This window comes from Schistocerca nitens, chromosome 12, assembly GCF_023898315.1.
Source record: "Schistocerca nitens isolate TAMUIC-IGC-003100 chromosome 12, iqSchNite1.1, whole genome shotgun sequence".
NCBI classification, from domain to species: Eukaryota; Metazoa; Arthropoda; class Insecta; order Orthoptera; family Acrididae; genus Schistocerca; species Schistocerca nitens.
Window position 1 is genome coordinate 74,479,825 of NC_064625.1, and position 20,229 is coordinate 74,500,053.

The 20,229-nt window shown below is 43.1% G+C and overlaps 1 protein-coding gene across 1 annotated transcript in view; it reads right to left on the reverse strand.

The window, feature by feature from the left end:
• The window catches only part of LOC126214918 (uncharacterized), a 179,033-nt gene extending 159,804 nt beyond the window's left edge, over positions 1-19,229 (reverse strand). Inside the window, exon 1 of the mRNA XM_049941559.1 lies at positions 19,184-19,229. Within this exon, the coding sequence (XP_049797516.1) occupies positions 19,184-19,207 (24 nt within the window). The 5' untranslated portion in view covers positions 19,208-19,229. The remainder of the gene's footprint in view (positions 1-19,183) is intronic.
• Positions 19,230-20,229: the final 1,000 nt, after the last annotated feature.

The following is a 20,229-nucleotide window of genomic DNA, read 5'->3' on the forward strand; positions in this document are numbered from 1 at the left end:
CACAGACGCATTGAATCAATCATTCTTCCCACGCTCCATACGTGTATTGAACAGGAAGAAACCCTAATAACTGGTGCAATGGGACGTCTCCTCTGCCATGCAACTCATGGTGGCTTGGGGAGTATAGATGTAGATGTAGCTCTTGTCCAGCCTAGTTCCATAATGCACGCACAGCCGGCACTAAATGGCCTTCCGTCGAGGTACCGTGAGACACAGCGCAACACGGTAGGCAAGGTCGAAGACACGAGACAGCAGGGGCCGATTAGCGAGCAGGTCCGCCTCCACGTGGTTAGCGGCCACACCTGTTGCGTGCGCCCCTCACGGCGCTGACCCCGTTCCCACGTGCGTCTCAGCTCACCATCACGTCCATGGAGTTCGTCTGTCGAGGGGGGAACATCATTATTGGATAATTTCTACCTAGGTATGGAGCAGTCTATTAGGCAGTGGAATAGAAGATCATGACCAAGCGTTCCCACAACATAAGACAGGGAGGTAGTCTTTCGTCCCCACTGTTCAGTCTATACATAGTCAGTCTATACATAGTCTCAAAGGCTTTTGATTGTGTAAATCATGGAATACTTCTAGATAAGCTCAAGTTCTGTCGTATGAATGGGACAGCACTCAAATGGTTTATATCATACCAAACTGGAAGTGTGCAGAAAGTTGAAATAAGCAGTTCACATAATATGCAAAAAACTGATGATTTCTCAAACTGGGGAACAATCAAGAACGGGGTGCCGAAAGGTTCGGTCTTGGGTCCTCTGCTGTTCTTAATATATATTAATGACTTGCCATTCTATATTCACGACGATGCAAAGCTCTACTTTTTGCCCATGATACAAGTATAGCTATCACACCCAACAGTATATACACCACCACACTGTATATACAGTTCCACACAGTAAATGGAATGACACCATTAATAAATATAGACTTAGATCAGAAATCGGTAGCTAAGGTAGAATACTCAAAATTTCTAGGTGTATGCATTGATGAGGGGTTGAACTGGAAAAACACACTGAAGATCTGCCGAAACGTTTGAGTTCAGCTTCTTATGCTATTAGGATCATTGCAAATTTTGGTGATATACATCTCAGTAAATTAGCTTACCACGCCTATTTTCATTCTCTGCTTTCGTATGGCATCATATTCTGGGGTAACTCATCATTGAGTAATAGAGTGTCCATTGCACAAAAGCGTGTAATCAGAATAACTGCTGGAGCTCATCCAAGATCATCCTGCAGACACTTGTTTATAGAGCTAGAGATCTTCGCTGTACTCTCGCAATATATATATTCACTTATGAAATTTGTTATTAACAATCCGAACGAATTCAAAAGTAATAGCAGTGTACATGGCTACAACATTAGGAGAAAGGATGATCTTCACTACTCAAGGTTAAATCTAACTTTGGCTCAGAATGGGTTAAATTATGCTGCCACAAAAGTCTTTGGTCACTTACCTAATAGCATCAAAAGTCTGACAGATAGCGATATAGCATTTAAAAGATATTAAAAGAAGTTCTTAATGGCAAACTCCTTCTACTCATTAGATGAATTTTTGGATATAGTAAGTGGGTAATTTCCCCAACCCCCACCAAAACAAAAAAAGTAAAAATAAAAATATTAAGTGTCATGTAATATTTCGTGTGATGTAATATCTTGTATAGACACCTTTTATTAACCTGACACGTTCCACATCATTACGAAGTGTCGTATTCATGATCTATGGAACAAGTATTAATCTAATCTAATCATAAAAAAGTACTGATGAAAATGAAAGGTTCAGGACTGGGATCAGATATCAGGGTGAGAGGATATCGACATCGTTATTCTCGGTGAAAGTGAGGAAGAATTACAGGGCGTGTTGAATGGAATGAACAGTCTAATGAGTACAGAATATAGATTGAGAGTGAATCGATGATATATGAAACTAATAAGGAGTAGCAAAAATGAGGCTACATTTGGGGGCCACGAAGTGTACAAAGTGAAGGAATTCTGTTACATCTGAGGTAAAATGACGCATGGAAGACAAACCAATGAGAGCACAAAGAACAGACAAGTACTGGCAAAAAGGACATTCCTGGCCAAGAAAAGTGTTCTACTAGCAAACATTGGCCTTAATTTGAGGAAGAGATGTCTGAGAATGTACCGTACATTTGGAGCACAGCGTTGTACGGTAGTGTATCGTGAACAGGTAGAAAACCGGAACAAAAGAGAATATAAGTGTTTCAGATACGTTGCTGCCATTGTCCTCTCAATATATATATATACTTTACTGTTGCTACTGGTTAACAATATCATCTTACTCCCAAGAATTATCAGCTTCCACTCAGTTAATACTACGCAGACATTCAATCTGCATTTGGACTGTACTTCCTTCACTCTTGTGCAGGAAGGTGCGCAGTGTTCCGTTGCATCCATTTTCAATAAGCTGTCACAAGAATTCAAAAATCTTAGCAGCAGTCCACGAGCTTTCAAATCCAAGTTCAAGAGTTTTTTCATGGTTCACTACTTCGATTCTGTCGAGGATTCCCACGAAAAATGGATTCCTATGTTACAGTATGTGTTCATATAAACTTAAAGCTTTTTTAATTTTATCTATTAGTACTTTTCTGTTGTAATTTCATGCACTGATACATTCTATGACCATGGAGATTTCCTCCTCAATTTGGTCCTACGGAAGTAGACGTGCAAACTAAAATAAATGATATAGAATGCTGAAAGTTAGGTGGACTGATACGGTAGGGAATAAAATGACTCTCCGCAAAATCAGCGATGAAAGCAACGTACGGAAAACACTGAAAAGAAGAAGGCACAGGATGATAGGATATGTGTTAATACGTGAGGTGCTGTAGAGGGTAAAATCTATAGAGGAAGATAGAGACTGGAATACATCCAGCGAATAATTCAGGACGTACGTTGCAAGTGCTACTCTGAGATCAAAAGGTTGGCGCAGGAGAAAGTGGTGGGCCGCATCGAACCAGTCATGCATACCTCTTCACTCCAGAGCAGCACTTGCACCGTGCGTCCTCAGATTAGTACTGGACGTATTCCAATCCCTATCTTCTCCCCGAGTTTATTCTGTATAGTACCATGAAACGCACTCTCCGGCCCCACTTCCTGTCAGTGTTTTCCATATCTTCCTCCGTTGCTCGATTCTGAGGAGAACCTCCTCATTCCATGCATTATAAGTCCGAACAATTTTGAACACTCTTCTGTAGCACCAAACCTCAAACGCTTCGATCCTATTCTGTTCCGTTTTACCCATAGTCCACGATTCACTACTATACGATGCTGTGCTCCAAACGCACATTCTCAGAAATTCCCTCTACAAATTAAGACCGATGTTTGACACTGGATGGGGCAAATAAAAGTGACCTGGACGAGTGGGTACAACTCGTGGCAGCATTAGCGGACGAGAAAAGGACCGACAGTTACTTCCAGCAGGATGGAGTAAGTGCCCACTCAGCCGGCCGAGCCTTGGAGCACGTCCGCAGCTCGTGGTCGTGCGGTAGCGTTCTCGCTTCCCACGCCCGGGTTCCCGGGTTAGATTCCCGGCGGGGTCAGGGATTTTCTCTGCCTCGTGATGACTGGGTGTCGTGTGATGTCCTTAGGTTAGTTAGGTTTAAGTAGTTCTAAGTTCTAGGGGACTGATGACCATAGATGTTAAGTCCCATAGTGCTCAGAGCCATTTGAACCATTTTGAACCTTGGAGCACATTCACACAATTTTCGCGCCTGAGAGAGTTGTTGGCAGGGGTCTGTCCGGTCGCGGTCCTAGCTGGCCACCCAGGTCACATGATCCGTCTGCGTGCTGTGCGTTAATTTTGCGCGGGAACCCTCAAGTCTGAGGTGTCTCGCAACAACCCTCATAGTCTTCGGGAACTGCAGCGGAACATTTCGGAGGAGCCTGCAGCAGTCCAGCTTCGATCCGAATGCAGCAACTTCCTGACCAGGGCGCAGTTTCACTATCTGCTGTAGGCAGGTTAGTGTTGTATTTCCTTTCCTCTGCTGTGTTTCTTTGTAGCCAGGATCTTTGTTCTCCGGGCCTCTTATATTTGCGCCACCCTGTGTAGGAGACTTCTTTCGGCTAAGAACGCCGTCGTTACCTGTGCTAGTCTGCTTTTTATGTCCTCCTTCGTTCGTCCATCATGGATTATTTTGTTTAAAGGTAGCATAATTTCTCAGCTACGTTTACTTCGTGATCACCGATCTGGATGTCAAGTTTCTTCCTTTTCTAATTTTGTGTTATTCTTCACTACTTCTGCCTTCCTTCAGTTTACTCTCAATCCATACTGTTTATTTACTGAACGGTTCACACAGTTCAACACATTCTGTAATTCTCCTAAACTTTCATTGAAGATAGCAATCTCGTTAGCGCATCTTATAACTGATATGCTTTCAGCCTGAATTTTAAAAATGGTTCAAATGGCTCTGACCACTATGCGACTTAACTTCTGAGGTCATCAGTCGCCTAGAACTTAGAACTAATTAAACCTAACTAACCTAAGGTCATCACACACATCCATGCCCGAGGCAGGATTCTAACCTGCGACCGTAGCGGTCACTCCGCTCCAGACTGTAGCGCCTAGAACCGCACGGCCACTCCGGCCGGTCCTGAATTTTAATCTCACTCGTCAGCTTTTCTTTATTCCCTCATTGGTTCTACTGCATATACATTAAACATTAGGGAAGAAAGACTGCATTTCTCTAACACATTTTTTAATCTGTATTTTTTTTTTTTGAGTAATCAGTCTTGTGACTGGTTTGATGCGCCTACATATACTCTCAACAAACCAATATGAAGCGCATGGCAGAGGATATTTATCATAGTACCACGTTCTGGGGTTCTTCCCGCTCCATCCACGTATTGAGTGCAGGTACACTCATGAACATAAATTAAGGATAATGCTGATACATGGTGAAACAACGCTCTGGTAGGCGGTTTGCGGGTTTAAATCACCTCGGGGTATGACCATGCGGTGCATTTGGACCTGCGGTCGTCGCACGGTGGCGCTGGCAGCAGTCCACATACGCAGAGGTGTGTTGGTGCATGTCAGAGTACGGTGCAGCGAGTAAGTGTGCAGACGTTTTCAGACGTGCTAACGGTGTGTGTTGAAAATGGCTAAAAGAACACATATTGGTGTTATTAGGGGTAGAATGCTAGGGCGACTGGAGGCTGGTCAAACACAGCAGGTTGTAGCACGGGCCCTCCGTATGCCACAAAGTGTGATCTCGAGATTATGGCAACGATTCCAGCAGACAGGAAACGTGCCCAGGCGCTACAGTATGGGACGTCCACAGTGTACAACACCACAAGAAGACCGATACCTCACCATCAGTGCCCCCAGACGGCCACGGAGTACTGCAGGCAGTCTTTCTCGCGACCTTACCGCAGCCACTGGAACAGTTGCCTTCAGACACACAGCCTACAGACGACTGAACAGACATGGTTTATTCGCCCGGAGACCTTCAAGGTGCATTCCACTGACCCTGGTCACAGGAGAGCCTGTAAAGCCTGGTGTCAAGAACACAGTACGTGGTCATTGGAACAGTGGTCCCAGGATATGTTCACGGACGAGTTCAGGTATAGTCTGAATAGTGATTCTCGTCGGGTTCTCATCTGGCGTGAACCAGGAACCAGATACCAACCCCTTAATGTCCTTGAAAGCGACCTGTATGGAGGTCGTGGTTTGATGGTGTGGGGTGGAATTATGATTGGTGCACGTACACCCCTGCCTGTCTCTAACAGCGGAACTGTAAAAGATCAGGTGTATCGGGACGTCATTTTGCACCACTATGTCCGCCTTTTCAGGGCTGCAGTGGGTCCCACCTTCCTCCTGATGGATGATAACGCACTGCCCCACCGAGCTGCCATCGTGGACGAGTACTTTGAAACAAAAGGTCTCAGGCAAATGGAGTGGCCTGCCTGTTCTCCAGATCTAAACCCCATCGATCATGCTCTCGGTCGATGTATTGCTGCACGTCTTAAAACCTCTAGGACACTTCTGGAGCTCCGACAGGCACTGGTGCAAGAATGAGAGGCTATACCCCAGCAGCTGCTCGACCACCTGATCCAGAGAATTCCAACCCGTTGTGCGGCCTGTGTACGTGTGCATGGTGATCATATCCAACACTGATGTCGGGGTACATGCGCAGGAAACAGTGGCGTTTTATAGCACATGTGTTTGGGGACGGTTTTTTCAACTTATCACCAATACTGTGGACTTACAGATCTGTGTCGTGTGTGTTCCCTATGTGCCTATGCTATTAGTGCCAGTTTTGTGTAGTGCCACGTTGTGTGGCACCACATTCTGCAATTATCCTTAATTTATGAGCATGAGTGTAGAATGGATGCTTAAAGCCTGTGTGAGTGCCGCAATTAGTCTGACCTTGTCTTCACGACTACTACGAAAACGATAAGCACGGGCTGACGGGCTGACGAATATCTCTAAATTCTTGACTGAATACTGGTTCTAGTAAGCTTGTGAGCAGTCTGTCGAGGGATACTTGGTGTCCACCTTCAACCGTCTTGCCAGTTCATGTTTTTTGAGCATTTTCGCGGCGCCCTTCCGTGACAAATGGATGCTTTCACTTCTGTCGATGACTCTCGATACAAGTGCGTGTTCCCTACTACTAAACCCCCAGTCCAGTCACAAATATCGTTTGATACTCCGTGTGATCACCCTTTGACGAATCAGCTAATCCTCACGTGCCTCTACTGTTGCTGCTCGTTTCGGCAGTGAATGTCTGGCGCGCCACCTAACCAGAAGCGCAAACACAGTGTCGTGTTAGCGGACTGTGAAGCGCTCGCAATCTCATTTAAGGGGCAGGCGAGGCTCGAAACAGTTGTCTGGGCCTGCAGCGAGGCCGTCGTTTCCGGCGCCCTGACCTACTCCACAAGTCCCGCCCACAGTCGTTTCGTGTGTGTGTGTGTGTGTGTGTGTGTGTGTGTGTGTGTGTGTGTCTGTGTGTGTGTGGTGAGGCCGGAGGGTGGGGGGGGGGGGAGATGGAGGGGGAGGGGGAGGGTGGAGGAGTGCTTCATCGCTTAACGCTTAAGGTTCACACTTAACAATGGCGACTGCTGTACATTTGCACCACTAACCGCATCAATCCACTCCATGAGGCTCACCTCTTTGAGTTATTAGCAGATGAGACATTACTATCGTTTCGAAAACAGAACAAAAAAATTTTTTCAGATGACTTTCGACATCATCCATATACTTGGAGAAATGCATGACACACACTGATACGGATAAAATAGTTGATTTGTTTACATCATATGACTTTATACTGTTTAACTTTATAATAGTATCATGTGACTAATATGTTACATAAAATTGCACTGAAACGAAGTGAAAAAGAAATTGTGCAAAAACTAAATAAATAAATAAAATTTAAAAACAGAAACAAAAATGAAAAAAATGAGGAGAAAGAAAAGGAAAAATGCACTAAAAGGAGGAAAATATTTTTATACATTTCAGTCTGCCTTTATTGTATCTCTTTTACTGTAATTTGAGCGCATGTTGGTCTCTCTGTGACTGTGATACAGTGTACCATATATTTCTGAACTTGTTCGATGACCTTGATCTTTGACCCTGTTCTTCGCCTTTCGCTTGTAGCTTCTTTGATCAACACTTGTGCTTGAGTAATGTTGCTGTCCACTTACTTCTGTTGCAGATTGTCATGTTTTCAATGTTTTCTGCTTGCTTAAGCCGGTAGTGCCGGCCGTGGTGGCCGAGCGGTTCTAGGCACTTCAGTCCGGAACCGCGCGCCTGCCACGGTCGCAGGTTAGAATCCTGCCACGGGCATGGATGTGTGTGATGTCCTTAGGTTAGTTAGGTTTAAGTAGTTCTAAGCTCTAGGGGACTGATGACCTCAGATGTTAAGTCCCATAGTTCACAGAGCCATCTGAACCATTTAAGCCGGTGGTATCCCCACAAGTATCATTTGACAACGTTGTCACCTCAGCAATATCGTGTATGATACGTGAACTGGTCACAATAGATATTTTTCGTTACGAACACTTAATTTTTCCGACTAATAATTCTCATGAAAATGTAATTTGCGTTGATATTCACAGTTTTCAGTTTGTTTCCACTTTTATGCTAGCTCGGTGAAGATGGTCCATAATCGAAACCGTTTGTGAATTAACACACTGATGCGCCAAAGTAACTAGTACAAGCATGCGTATTCAAATACAGAGGTATGTAAACAGGCAGAATACGGCGCTACGGTCGGCAACGTCTATATAATACAACAAGTGTCTGGCGCAGTTGTTAGATCGGATATTGCTGTTACAATGGCACGTTACAGTCGTCGCACGAGCGATGGAACACAGCATCTCCGAGGTAACGATGAAGTGGGAATTTTCGGGTGCGACTATTTCACGAGTGTACCGTCAATATCAGGAATCCGGTAAAACATCAAATTTCCGACATTGCTGGAACGGGACCAACGATGGCTGACGAGAATCGTTCAACATGACAGAAGTGCAACCCTTCCGCAAATTGATGCAGATTTCCATGCTGGACCGTCAACAAGTGTCAGCGTGCGAACCATTCAAACAAACGTCATCGATACGGTATTTCGGAGTCGAAGGCCCACTCGTGTACCCTTGATGACTGCCTGGGCCCGTCAACAGCGACACTGGACTATTAATGACTGGAAAGATGTTGCCTGGTCAGAAGGGTCTCGTTTCAAATTGTATCGAACGGGTGAACGTGTACTGGTATGGAGACAACCTCATGAATCCATGGACCCTGCATGTCAGGAGGGGACTGTTCAAGCTGGTGGAGACTCTGTAATGAAGTGGGGCGTGTGTACTTAGAGTAATATGCGGCCCCTGATACGTCTAGATACGACTCTGTGAGATGAGACGTGCGCAAGCATCCTGCCTGATCACTTGCATCCATTCATGTCCACTCTGCATTCCGACGGACTTGGGCAATTCTAGCAGGACAATGTGACGCGCCACACGTCCAAAATTGGTACAGAGTAGCTCTAGGAAGACTCTTCTGAGTTTATACACTTCCGCTGGCCAGCTGACTCCCCAGACATGAATATTATTGAGCATATCTGGGATGCCTTGCAACGTGCTGTTCAGAAGAGCTCTCCACCCCCTCGTACTTTTGCGGATTTATGGACAGCCCTGTAGGGTTCATGGTTTCGGTTCCCTCCAGCACTGACTGTAGTTAAGTGCACGCGACGTCATGTTGCGGTATTTCTGCGTCCTCGCGGGGGCCGTAGACGATATTAGGCAGGTGTACCAGTTTCTTTGGCTCTCCAATATATATAGACAGTACAGTGTGTATCACGCATTTCCCCCAAGTTTTGAAAAAATTTGCTATTTATTTAAAAATAGCAGGTCCTATACTGCTTAGTAGAAAACTTACAGAAAATTAAGAAAAAAATATAAATTTCACTTAGGGATATTTCTTTGAATAACGTTTTTACGTTCAACCTAAAGACCTCGCTCAACAACCCTACCTCGAATCGCTTCGACTGTGGTAATCAATCACTTTCAGAAAAATGATGAACAGTCGAAACAAAATGGCTCTGAGCACTATGGGACTAAACATCTATGGTCATCAGTCCCCTAGAACTTAGAACTACTTAAACCTAACTAATCTAAGGACATCACACAACACCCAGCCATCACGAGGCAGATAAAATCCCTGACCCCGCCGGGAATCGAACCCGGGAACCCGAGCGTGGGAAGCGAGAACGCTACCGCACGACCACGAGATGCGGGCGATGAACAGTCGAGTTTTGGTTTCGTAGTAATAAGCAGCAAACAATGGAGATTCTTGGGTATTATAATATAGATTAATGGAAGCTTTATTGTGAGAGAAAAAGAATTGATTTTTAGATTGGTGCGATTACACTCTTTTTGAATAATGGATTACAGGTAATGATTAAGTCTGTTTTATTCGCGCTAACTGTTTGATAATGTAGTAGTCTTGGTTCATCAGACATCCAAATCGGGAATCGTTTTTTTTCCGATCATTGTGAGAGAACAAATTTAGGAATTAGATTTCGGAATTTTGTTAAGCTTATTTTTTTTTTAATTCTTGGATTATAGTTACCTAATTTCAGAGGAAGCTGAACTGTTATTAAATGCTGCTTTGTCAAAAACTGACATTTTGAGCCCCTAGCTGTGTACAAAATACAGGTTGACTCTTACACAGAAATGGCTGGTTGCTGCAATCTTCTATGTAAGAATCAACCTATCTGTTTCATCAAATGTTATTAAGTCAAACGATATGAGATTGCTACTGAGCTCATTTAATCCCGAGTCATTATCCACATCCCAAGAGTCAACTAATTTTCAATCTATTTAAAACCATTATGAAAATTATGAACCAAGAATGACAGCATTTTATTTATTTATTTATTTTTCTTTTTTTTTGCGTTCGTCTGTAGTTAAGTTCTGCAGCTCTGTTATCGAGGCGCGCTGTAGAGGACACAAGTGTTTAACGTCCCGTCGACTACGAGATCACTAGATGCGGAGTACAAGCTCGGGGTAGGTAAGGATGGGGAAGGAAAGCGGCCGTGACCTTTCAAAGGAACCAGCCCGGCATTTGCCCGAAGCGATTTAGGGAAACAACGGGAAATCGAGATTAGGATGACGGGATGCCGGTTTGAACCATCGTCCTCCGGAATGCGAGTCCAGTGTGCTAACCCCTGCGCCACCAAGCTCGCTGACGGGCTGTGGCTACGACAGCAATTTGCACGGCGCTATTCAGCGCGACTCAGGTAAACCAAATAGTGTATAAAATAAACTCTTCCTTTAATTAAATTTCAAAGGGACCAATTTTAGTTTCAAAGTAATCAGTTTTCTTTTATCAAAGTACACAGTCAGATTTTGTGATTACAATAAGTTTTCGACAGGGCACGAATTTCTCAGAATTATCGCCGTTGGATTTCTCCACGCGTACTCACAACTGAATTTTGTAACCAACGATTAGCATTGCGCAAGGTATCAGCTGTAAGGTGAGGTATGTGCATCATTCAAAACAGTAAGCCAAAAGTTTAGCATCTAACGGACAATTTAACATTAAAAACACAGCCATAATTACAGATCCACTACCACTAAAATAAATTTAAACAGTTAACTTTGGAGACCATGGACTTTTCCTTTCACCTTTCAGACTTGTCGAAGATCGTCAGTACCGATACGTGGTTCGAATTCCGTGTTAAACTGTAGCTCCCGTTTCGCCGTTTGGATGACTGGGGTAAGTTAGGGACACGGATGTCGCGTGTGCAGTTGAAAGATTTGCAACAGGCCACTGAGCCACAAGAAATTACACTGGTGTTCAAATGGCTCTAAGCACAATGGGACTTAACAGCTGAGGTCATCAGTCCCCTAAACTTAGAACTACTTAAACGTAACTAACCTAACATCCATTCCCGAGGCAGGATTCGAAACTGTGACCGTAGCAGCTGCGTGGTTCCGGACTGAAGCGCCTAGAACCTTAACGACTAAAGTAACTTTTACATGATTTGCCACTGCCAAGCAAAATACTTCGATGAAACTTGTACCGTATACAGAAAGAACTTCTGCAGTATAGTGCGGAAAGTACCTGAGAGAAATATGCAACAAGGCGAACAGATATTAGTTTTATTCAAAGACTATAACTCTCATGTACCCGTAGTTCGCCTAAAGGGCTCAGCAACCCCTCAAACAGTGAAGTGACGCGTCATGGAGTTGCATACGTACAAGGCGCAAGGCGAAGTCTACACACACACACACACACACAGAGAGAGAGAGAGAGAGAGCCCTGCGTCGATCTCCCTGTGGGAATATATACAGGGTGTTTCAAAAAGCACATTACAACTTTGAAAATTCAAATAAATTAATTCATAGAGAAATACATCACGTTTTTGTAGTTCGCTAGTGCCGAACCGCACCGTAAGAAGCGCTAGCAGCAGTTGTGTTAAAGATGGCTGCCTTCACTGGACCTGAGCATGTTAGCTGTGTGCTTTGGTTTCAAGAATCGAAGTCTGCGACAACAGTTCAACGTAATTTCCTTACCAAGTACGCTAAAGGTCCTACTCGTGATAGCCCTAAAATGAAGTTTTTTGTGCACTGAGCGTGACAGAACCATCAAGAAGATTACATGGATATGGTACAGCAATTTTTGATACCACAGACCGATGAGGATGATCAAGAACGAAATGTTTACTTGATGCAAGATGGTGCACTACCCCACTAACTGGCTGACATCTGGGATTTTCTCAATGACCGCCTTCCAGGTCAATGGACTGGCTGTGATGTGGCAACTGCATGGCTCCCACGTTCCCAGGACCCGACACCACTTTTTTTTATGGTGAGTCATCAGGGATACCGTGTTTGTACCTCCAGTGCCGGCATCTCTACCTGAAATTAGAGCAAGAATTTACACCGCCACTGAACAAGTGTCACCTGCAATGCTACAGCGAGTTTGCGAAGAAACTGACTTGCGACAGGATGTGTGCAAGATAACCAACGGAAGCCACATACAACGTATTTAGTTTAAGGTAAAAAAAAACTTGATGTGTTTCCCTACAAACAAACACTAAACCCAGCCCTATATCTTCTTTCAATAAATTTGTACAAATTTTTAAAGTTGTAAAGTCATTTTTGAAACACCATGTACAACTAGTAGTATCAACACTGAAATCACTTTGATTTCCGATGGTCCTCTGGACATCATAAAAGGAGGAATAATGTGCTTCTTTAATAGGGTTTGTGGTCACTGCGCGTGGCAATGTATGGTCTTCAACGTGCGCTCCCCACAAGATTGGTCAGGAGTTGTTGTGGTAGAGTCTCCCATTCCTCCACCAGCCTGATTGACGGCTGCTAGAGGACATTAGTGCATGTGGACGTAATGAAATACGTCTACCTAATGCATCCCGCATTTCTTAGTAGATTTTAAGTCCTTACATCTTTATGTAACACTCCACAATATCGGTTCACTATTCTAATGCAAAGTGCTCCATTTCTGTAACGATCCGATAAAACGAGCTTCTCGAGACAATTGACGCACGAACACAAAGCTGCACTCAACTTCCCGGTAAAAAGCAGTGCAGCAGACCTTCGAGTCAGTGTTGCCACTTCATAAGCAATTCGACTAGAGATGATTAACCAGCACGTGAGGCGTATCAGTTTTATGTGGGACACCCTGTACAAAAAATTAGTAGCAACATACATTAAATGTGTTCTGTCTCGGAAACCATTCAGAATAGAGCATATGTCCATACGAAGTTTTCTGTTTCAAATGATGGTTTCTATCCTTCCCTTCCTCTCGGAACACCCTGTATAGGCAATGATTGGAAAAGACGCAGCAGCTCTACCATTTTGGTAATTGCCACTATTATTTTGTTTTCACCATCAATCGTAGTTTCCATAGTAGCGGAAACACACGAAAAAGGGAGATAAATTGCAATAAAACTCTTCTTCGCTCAATAAGCGCGGCGTAACAACAAGACAGATGATGCGCTCCATCTCGTGAAATCTGCCGCCAAAGAAAATTTCTCTGAAACACGTCAAACACGCTCTACGTTTGACAAACACGATGTATGTTTGACGAAGACGCCAGACAGCTTTTGTACAATCAAAGATTTGTGAAACATAGTAAAGTTTGACAAATTGTTTGATCCCCTTTATACGGAGGTGCGACCTACCTGAGCCGCCTCTTCCCACTGCATCTGGAGAAATGCGCAGCGCCGCCAATTGTCGACGTCGGCCGAGTCCCAACTGAGCGACGCCTCCCACGCAGTGGGCGACCAGCTGTCGAGCCCTTCGCTGTCTGACGTCGCCCGGTGAACGCTTGCACGTGCAGGCGCCGTCCAGTAAACGATTCCAGCATCTGCTACCGCCTAATCTCATCACGACCTTGCAGTTGCTTCCAGCGTGACTCACTCGCCTCACGCACTCTGCTACACAATGGATGCAGGGCGCGATTATTCTTGCAGTTCTTCGCCTTGTCCAAGCAACGCGATCTTGGGAAACTCCAGATCGCTCTATTTCGTCCGCCAGTTTCAGACCCCCACAACATCATATTGGTGCAAATGGTTTTGTTATCTTCAAAACCACACTCCTTTACAATTTATATACTATTGCACGCGTTCAAAGCATTGCGGCAGATTATTTTTCCCAGCCTGGTGGTAGCCTATCTTAAAAATCGTGCCGTCTTTTTTTATTTTTTTTATTTACACGTCAAGTTCCGCAGGACCATATTCAGAAGCAAATCTCCAAGGTCCTGGAACGTTTCTGTACATGAAATTACAACATAGTGTAATAACAGATAAAAATAAAACGTTTATGAATCCAAAAAATGTCAAGCCATAACTTTAAGTAAACGCAATCAACAATACAACAAATTCGAGGAACTCCTCAACAGAATGGAAGGAGTGACCCATGAGGAAACTCTTCAGTTTCGATTTGAGAGCGTGGTTACTGCTAAGATTTTTGAATTCGAATGGCAGATTATTGAAAATGGATGCAGCAGTATACTGCACACCGTTCTGCACAAGAGTTAAGGAAGTCCGATCCAAATGCAGGTTTGATATTTGCCGAGTATTAACTGAGTCAAAGTTGCTTATTCTTGGGAATAAGCTGATATTGTTAACAAGAAACAACATTATATATATATATATATATATATATATATATATATATATATATATATATATATATATATATATATATATATATATATTGAGAAGCCAATGTCAAAATACCCAGACTAATGAACAGGAGTCAACAACAGGTTTCCAAACTTAAAACCAATTATTGCCCGTTTCTGAGCCAAAAATATCCTTTTAGAATGCGAAGAGTTACCCCAAAATATAATACCATACGACATAAGCGAATCAAAATAAGCAAAGGAGACTAATTTTCGTGTTGAATGTTCACTTACTTCAGATACCGTTCGAATAGTAAAAATGGCAACATTAAGTCTTCGAATAAGATCCTGAACGTGGGCTTTCCATGACAGTTTACTATCTATCTGAACACCTACAAATTTGAACTTTCCAGTTTCACTAATCATATGTCCATTCTATGAAATTAAAACGTCGGATTATGTTGAATTATGCCTTAGAAACTGTAAAAACTGAGTCTTACTGTGATTTAGCGTTAGTTTATTTTCTACAAGCCATGAACTTATTCATGACCTTCACTGTTTGAAACCGAACCAATGTTGCACACAACATCCTTTAGTAGCAAACAGAAATATTTTAGAGTTACCTGTAATACTAGAGGGCATATCATTTTATATAAACAGAAGTGGCCCCAACACTGATCTCTGGGGCACACCCCATTTCACCGTATCCCACTCGGACCCCACATGCAAGCCATTCTCAACATTGTTGAATAACCTTTTGATGTCTGCTGTTAAAGTAAGAGGCGAACCAATTGTGAGTTACTCCCTGTATTCCATAATAGTCCAACTTCTGAAGCAATATTTTGTGATCAACCAATCAAAGGCCTTAGTTAAATCAAAATATATGCCTAGCGTTCGAAATGTTTTATTTAACCCTTCCAGTACCTCACAGAGAAAAGAGAATATGACGTTTTCAGTTGTTGAACGACTTCTAAAGCCCAACTGTACATTTGATAGCAAATTATGTGATATAAAATGATCAATTATCCTTACATACACAGCCTTTTAAATAACTTTAGCAAACACTGATAGCACAGAAATAGGGCTACAATTGTCTACATTAGCCCTTTCCCTCTTTTTATAAAGCAGCTTTACTTCTGAGTACTTTAATCGTTCAGGAAATTGAGCATTCCTAAAGGAAAAATTATAAATATGGCTAAAGACAGAGCTAATATGTGTAGTACAGTACTGCTAGGCACCCCATAATATGCATGAGAGTCTTTAGTCTTCAGTCATTTAATTAGTCACTCAATCTCCCCCTTGTCTGTATCACAAAGGAGTATTTCAGTCCCGGAAAGGCATTTTACATTGGAGTTATATGATTCTCAGTAGAAACTAAATTTTTATTTAATTCACCAGCAAACTCCGAAAGCATTCGACAGTTTCTTGACGGAATGACAATCACTGTGACGGATTTGTTCGTTTGAAATAAAAGATAGAAAAAGAAGTATTTATGCGATAAATCAGGTGGAAACGAACTATCTATAAGGGGCGGTCGAAAAATTTCCCATACTTACTCTTTACTCAGATTTTCTGCTGTTAGAAACTGCATTACAACACGAATTATATTTCATGGAATAAATATAATTTTCAAATTTATCTTCGCAAGAAATGGCTTTGTTATATTTTCTTCAGTTAAAGTTGGCTTCTCTTGAGCGTCCAAACCGAAGCAAAAACAAACGATAGTAATTTACATTGCTTCCGCTAGCGTCTCCAGTCTGATTCAAGTGTAGTTCGAAGTGTGTTCTTGATCCGTTAGTTTTCGGCAGAAAATTAGCTTCAGTTTAAAAATGTTTGTGGTGAAACATCCATCAAAGACTCCTCCGCGTAAGACTGGTATTCAGTTATTAAATAGTTCGGTGAAATACAATTAGAATGAATCTGAAATTGACTGACTAGCTCATGATAATGATACAAATGCACTTTCTTGTATTCTTTAGATATGTACTTCCTAACTTCTAATATTTTGTGCACTATTTAAAATTCACTCGTAGGTCTCATTCTTGAAATTATCTCGAAAGCTCACAACAACCATTACTGTCTACATACATTGGTTTATTTGGTAGGTTGGGGTTGGGTTGTTTGGGGAAGGAGACCAGACAGCGAGGCCATCAGTCTCATCGGATTAGGGAAGGACGGGGAAGGAAGTCGGCCGTGCCCTTTCAAAGGAACCATCCCGGCATTTGCCTGGAGTGATTTAGGGAAATCACGGAAAACCCACATCAGGATGGCCAGACGCGGGATTGAACCGTCGTTCTCCCGAATGCGGATTGTTAGGATTCTGGGAAAGTGCGGTCAGTGTGCAAAGGATATTGTTTACGATACGCCCGTGAACCTATGCTAGATCATTGCTCAGGTGGGAGGCATCCATACCAAACAGACCCGTGTGCGCAAATATAATTTTTCAAGGAGTCATATCACAGAGATAACAGTTAAAATGTTTTGGATAGCCCTTGGCGTAGCGATCGTTTCTATACCTACTGGAAGAGTAGGCATACTGTAGCTATCGTAGAGTTCAGGGTCAAAATTGAAATATCACGTTCTTCCAGCCCAAGAAAACTCAGCAAACTGGTTGGTTCTTACGGATTAGGTGTGGTCTACGGTGAGCCTCAGACAGTTTATGACATCATTAGTTCATGACTGGGTACTGAGAAAACACCGAAAAATCATGATTTCTGAGTACCAAAAGTCGTAATTGTGGCGATGGCTAGTTTTATAATTTCTGTTCATAAAAAATCTCCGAGATGTTTGGCATACGTTCATAATATGATGTTCTCCGGGAACGTCGAAACTTTTTTCAGTATCAATATTCGTTACCGAGATTCAGATGGTCAAACTTATTATGTAATTATACAGTAAACCACAAAAGCTGTTCTTAGCCGTTTTTGTACAGTGGATCGCAATTATATAAACAACCACCCATAGAAAATGGCTCAAATTTTCAGTGTACAATTTTTAGATATTGATTTAAAAATGCTATTTTCCCGTTTCGTCACGCAGGTTCGTCCACTAAGCACGAGTCTCTGCTACATGGAGTGGTATACTGCTGAAATCTGGAGAGTGTACATTCCAAGAAGAGTAGGACAGCACATTATCTCCTCCCAAATACGTCTCGCCAAATGGCTACGACGGTAAAATCAGAAGAATTACCGGTCAAATGCAGGTTTATGGACAGTCGTTCTTAAGAACCATTCTCGAATGGAACAGCAAAGGAGTGAAAAGACAGTGGCACCAGAAGTATTCTCCCCAACTTAACATCAGAAGGCTTGCTGAATACTCTAGATGGATATTGCATCCCATCGATCCACAGATTTCACTTGTCAGTGCACTGACTTCAGTTTGTCTTAAACAGTAGTGGTCTCAAAACGCGTCATTGAGGTACAGATACTGTGCACGTTTCTGGTAACAGTTCTGCGAATACAACAAAAAGTTTACCTGTGCCCCCCTTCCATAATTTATTACAGCCCCTTGAGTAATTTATTTCACTTTTCTGTGCATTTAATTTGATTTATCTTAAACAGTAGTGGTCCCAAACCGCATCCTTGAGGTACAGCGACTGTGCACATTTCTAGTAATAGCTCTGTGAGTAGAACAAAAGCCTTACTAGTGCTCTCTTCTCTTCATTGATTACAATCCTATCGATTCATTTATTTCACTTTAGGGTACTATGCACATTTCTGTCAATAGCACTGTGAATACAACAAAAATTTTACTTGTGCTGCTTTTCCATGATTTATTACAACCCCATCGAGTCATTTGTTTCAGTTTTTTGTGCATTTAATTTGATTTATCTTAAATAGTATTGGTCCCAAAACGCGCCCTTGAGGTGCAACTACTGTGCACATTTCTGGCAATAGCTCTGCGAATAAAGCAAAAAGCGTATGTGCACTAGATTCCTTCCGTTTATTGCAGTCCTATCGATTCATTTATTACACATTTAAGTGCATTTAATTTGATTTATTTTAAACAATAGTGGTCCCAAAATACAGCCGTGAAGGACAGACAGTGTGCTCATTTCTGGCAAAAACTCTGCGAATAAAATTTGTGCTACCTTTCCATAATTGATTAAAATCCCATCGAGCCATTCCTTTCCATTTTCAGAGCATTTAATTTGATTTATCTTAAATAAGATAAATCAAAATGGAAATGAATGGCTTAAATAAGATAAATCAAATTAAATGCTCTGAAAATGGAAATGAATGGCTCGATGGTCCCAAAACGCATACTTGAGGTCCATTTACTATGCATACTTCTGGCAATAGCTCTACAAACGGTACAAAAAGCTTACTTGAGCTCCCTTTTCTTCATTGATTACAATCCCCCTGACTCATAAACTGCACTTTTCGGTGCATTTGACCTGACTGACAATAAATAATAGTGGTCCCAGAACGCATCCTTCAGGTGCGGATTTTGTGCACATTTCTGGCAATATCTAAATGCACAGAACAAAAAGCTTACATGTGCCGTTCAAGAGGATGCGACTGCTTCACGCAGCGCATCATTTGGCCACTGGGTTAGCTGGGAGACTTACCTGAGTGTTGCCCTCTCCCGGCATGGTGTCGGTCCGCTGGAGTAAGCTCGTGCCTCCGGCTAGATGCTATTGTGCGGAGTGCCTTCCGCAGACTGCCGGCTCATTATCACTGACACGCCGTGTCCTCGCCGATTGTTTGCCGAGAGGTGTCGTGGCTTAGCCCCGTCTAATGAGGCGTTGCGCGGTCGCGGGGCCGTATCTCACTGGGGCAAACACGCGGGGATGCAACCGCGGCCTCCACACCGACCTCCCGGCTACCTACAGTGTCTGGGTGGCGTCCCTACAGCGGTCCGACTCGTCACTCGGTGATTCACAGGAGCGCTCTCTGACCCGCTACCTTGCGGGGTGCGACCGCGGCAATGCCTGCGACACCTGTGCCCTCTGAATCACTAAGATGCGCAGCAGAGGCGACTTTCTGTCGCGCCATGAGTGGTTTCTCCCTGGTGAAGGCCTAGCGTTGACTACTGAACGACAACGTTAACAGTCTAGATCAGTGGTCGTCAAACGGCGGACCGCTGGCCACGTGCGCTCCGAACCGAGCATCCGTGAGGCCCGCGGTTACGACGGTGTTTTACAATAATATGCATCTGGCAACTAACAGCTGAATCCAAAAACATTAACTAAACTTAAGAGCTTCAAATGGTGCAAATGGTTCTGAGCACTATGGGACTTAACATCTGAGGTCATCAGTCCTCTAGAACTTAGAACTACTTAAACCTAACTAACCTAAGGACATCACACACATTCATGCCCGAGGCAGGATTCGAACCTGCGACCGTAGCGGTCGCACGGTTCCAGACTGAAGCGCCTAGAACCACTCGGCCACTCCGGCCGGCTTAATAGCTTCTTTCGAGTGTAGTTTTGCTGGTAAGTAGCAAACGAAAATACAAAGACAGTAATAGAGGGTGAACCGTGAGGAAAGGCACATGCTTTGAGGGCTGATAGTAGGTCTGAACAAAAAACTTTGTATGGGCATATGCCCTATTCCGCATGGTTTCCGAGATAGTACACATTTAATGCATATTGTTAGTCATTTTCCGTATTAT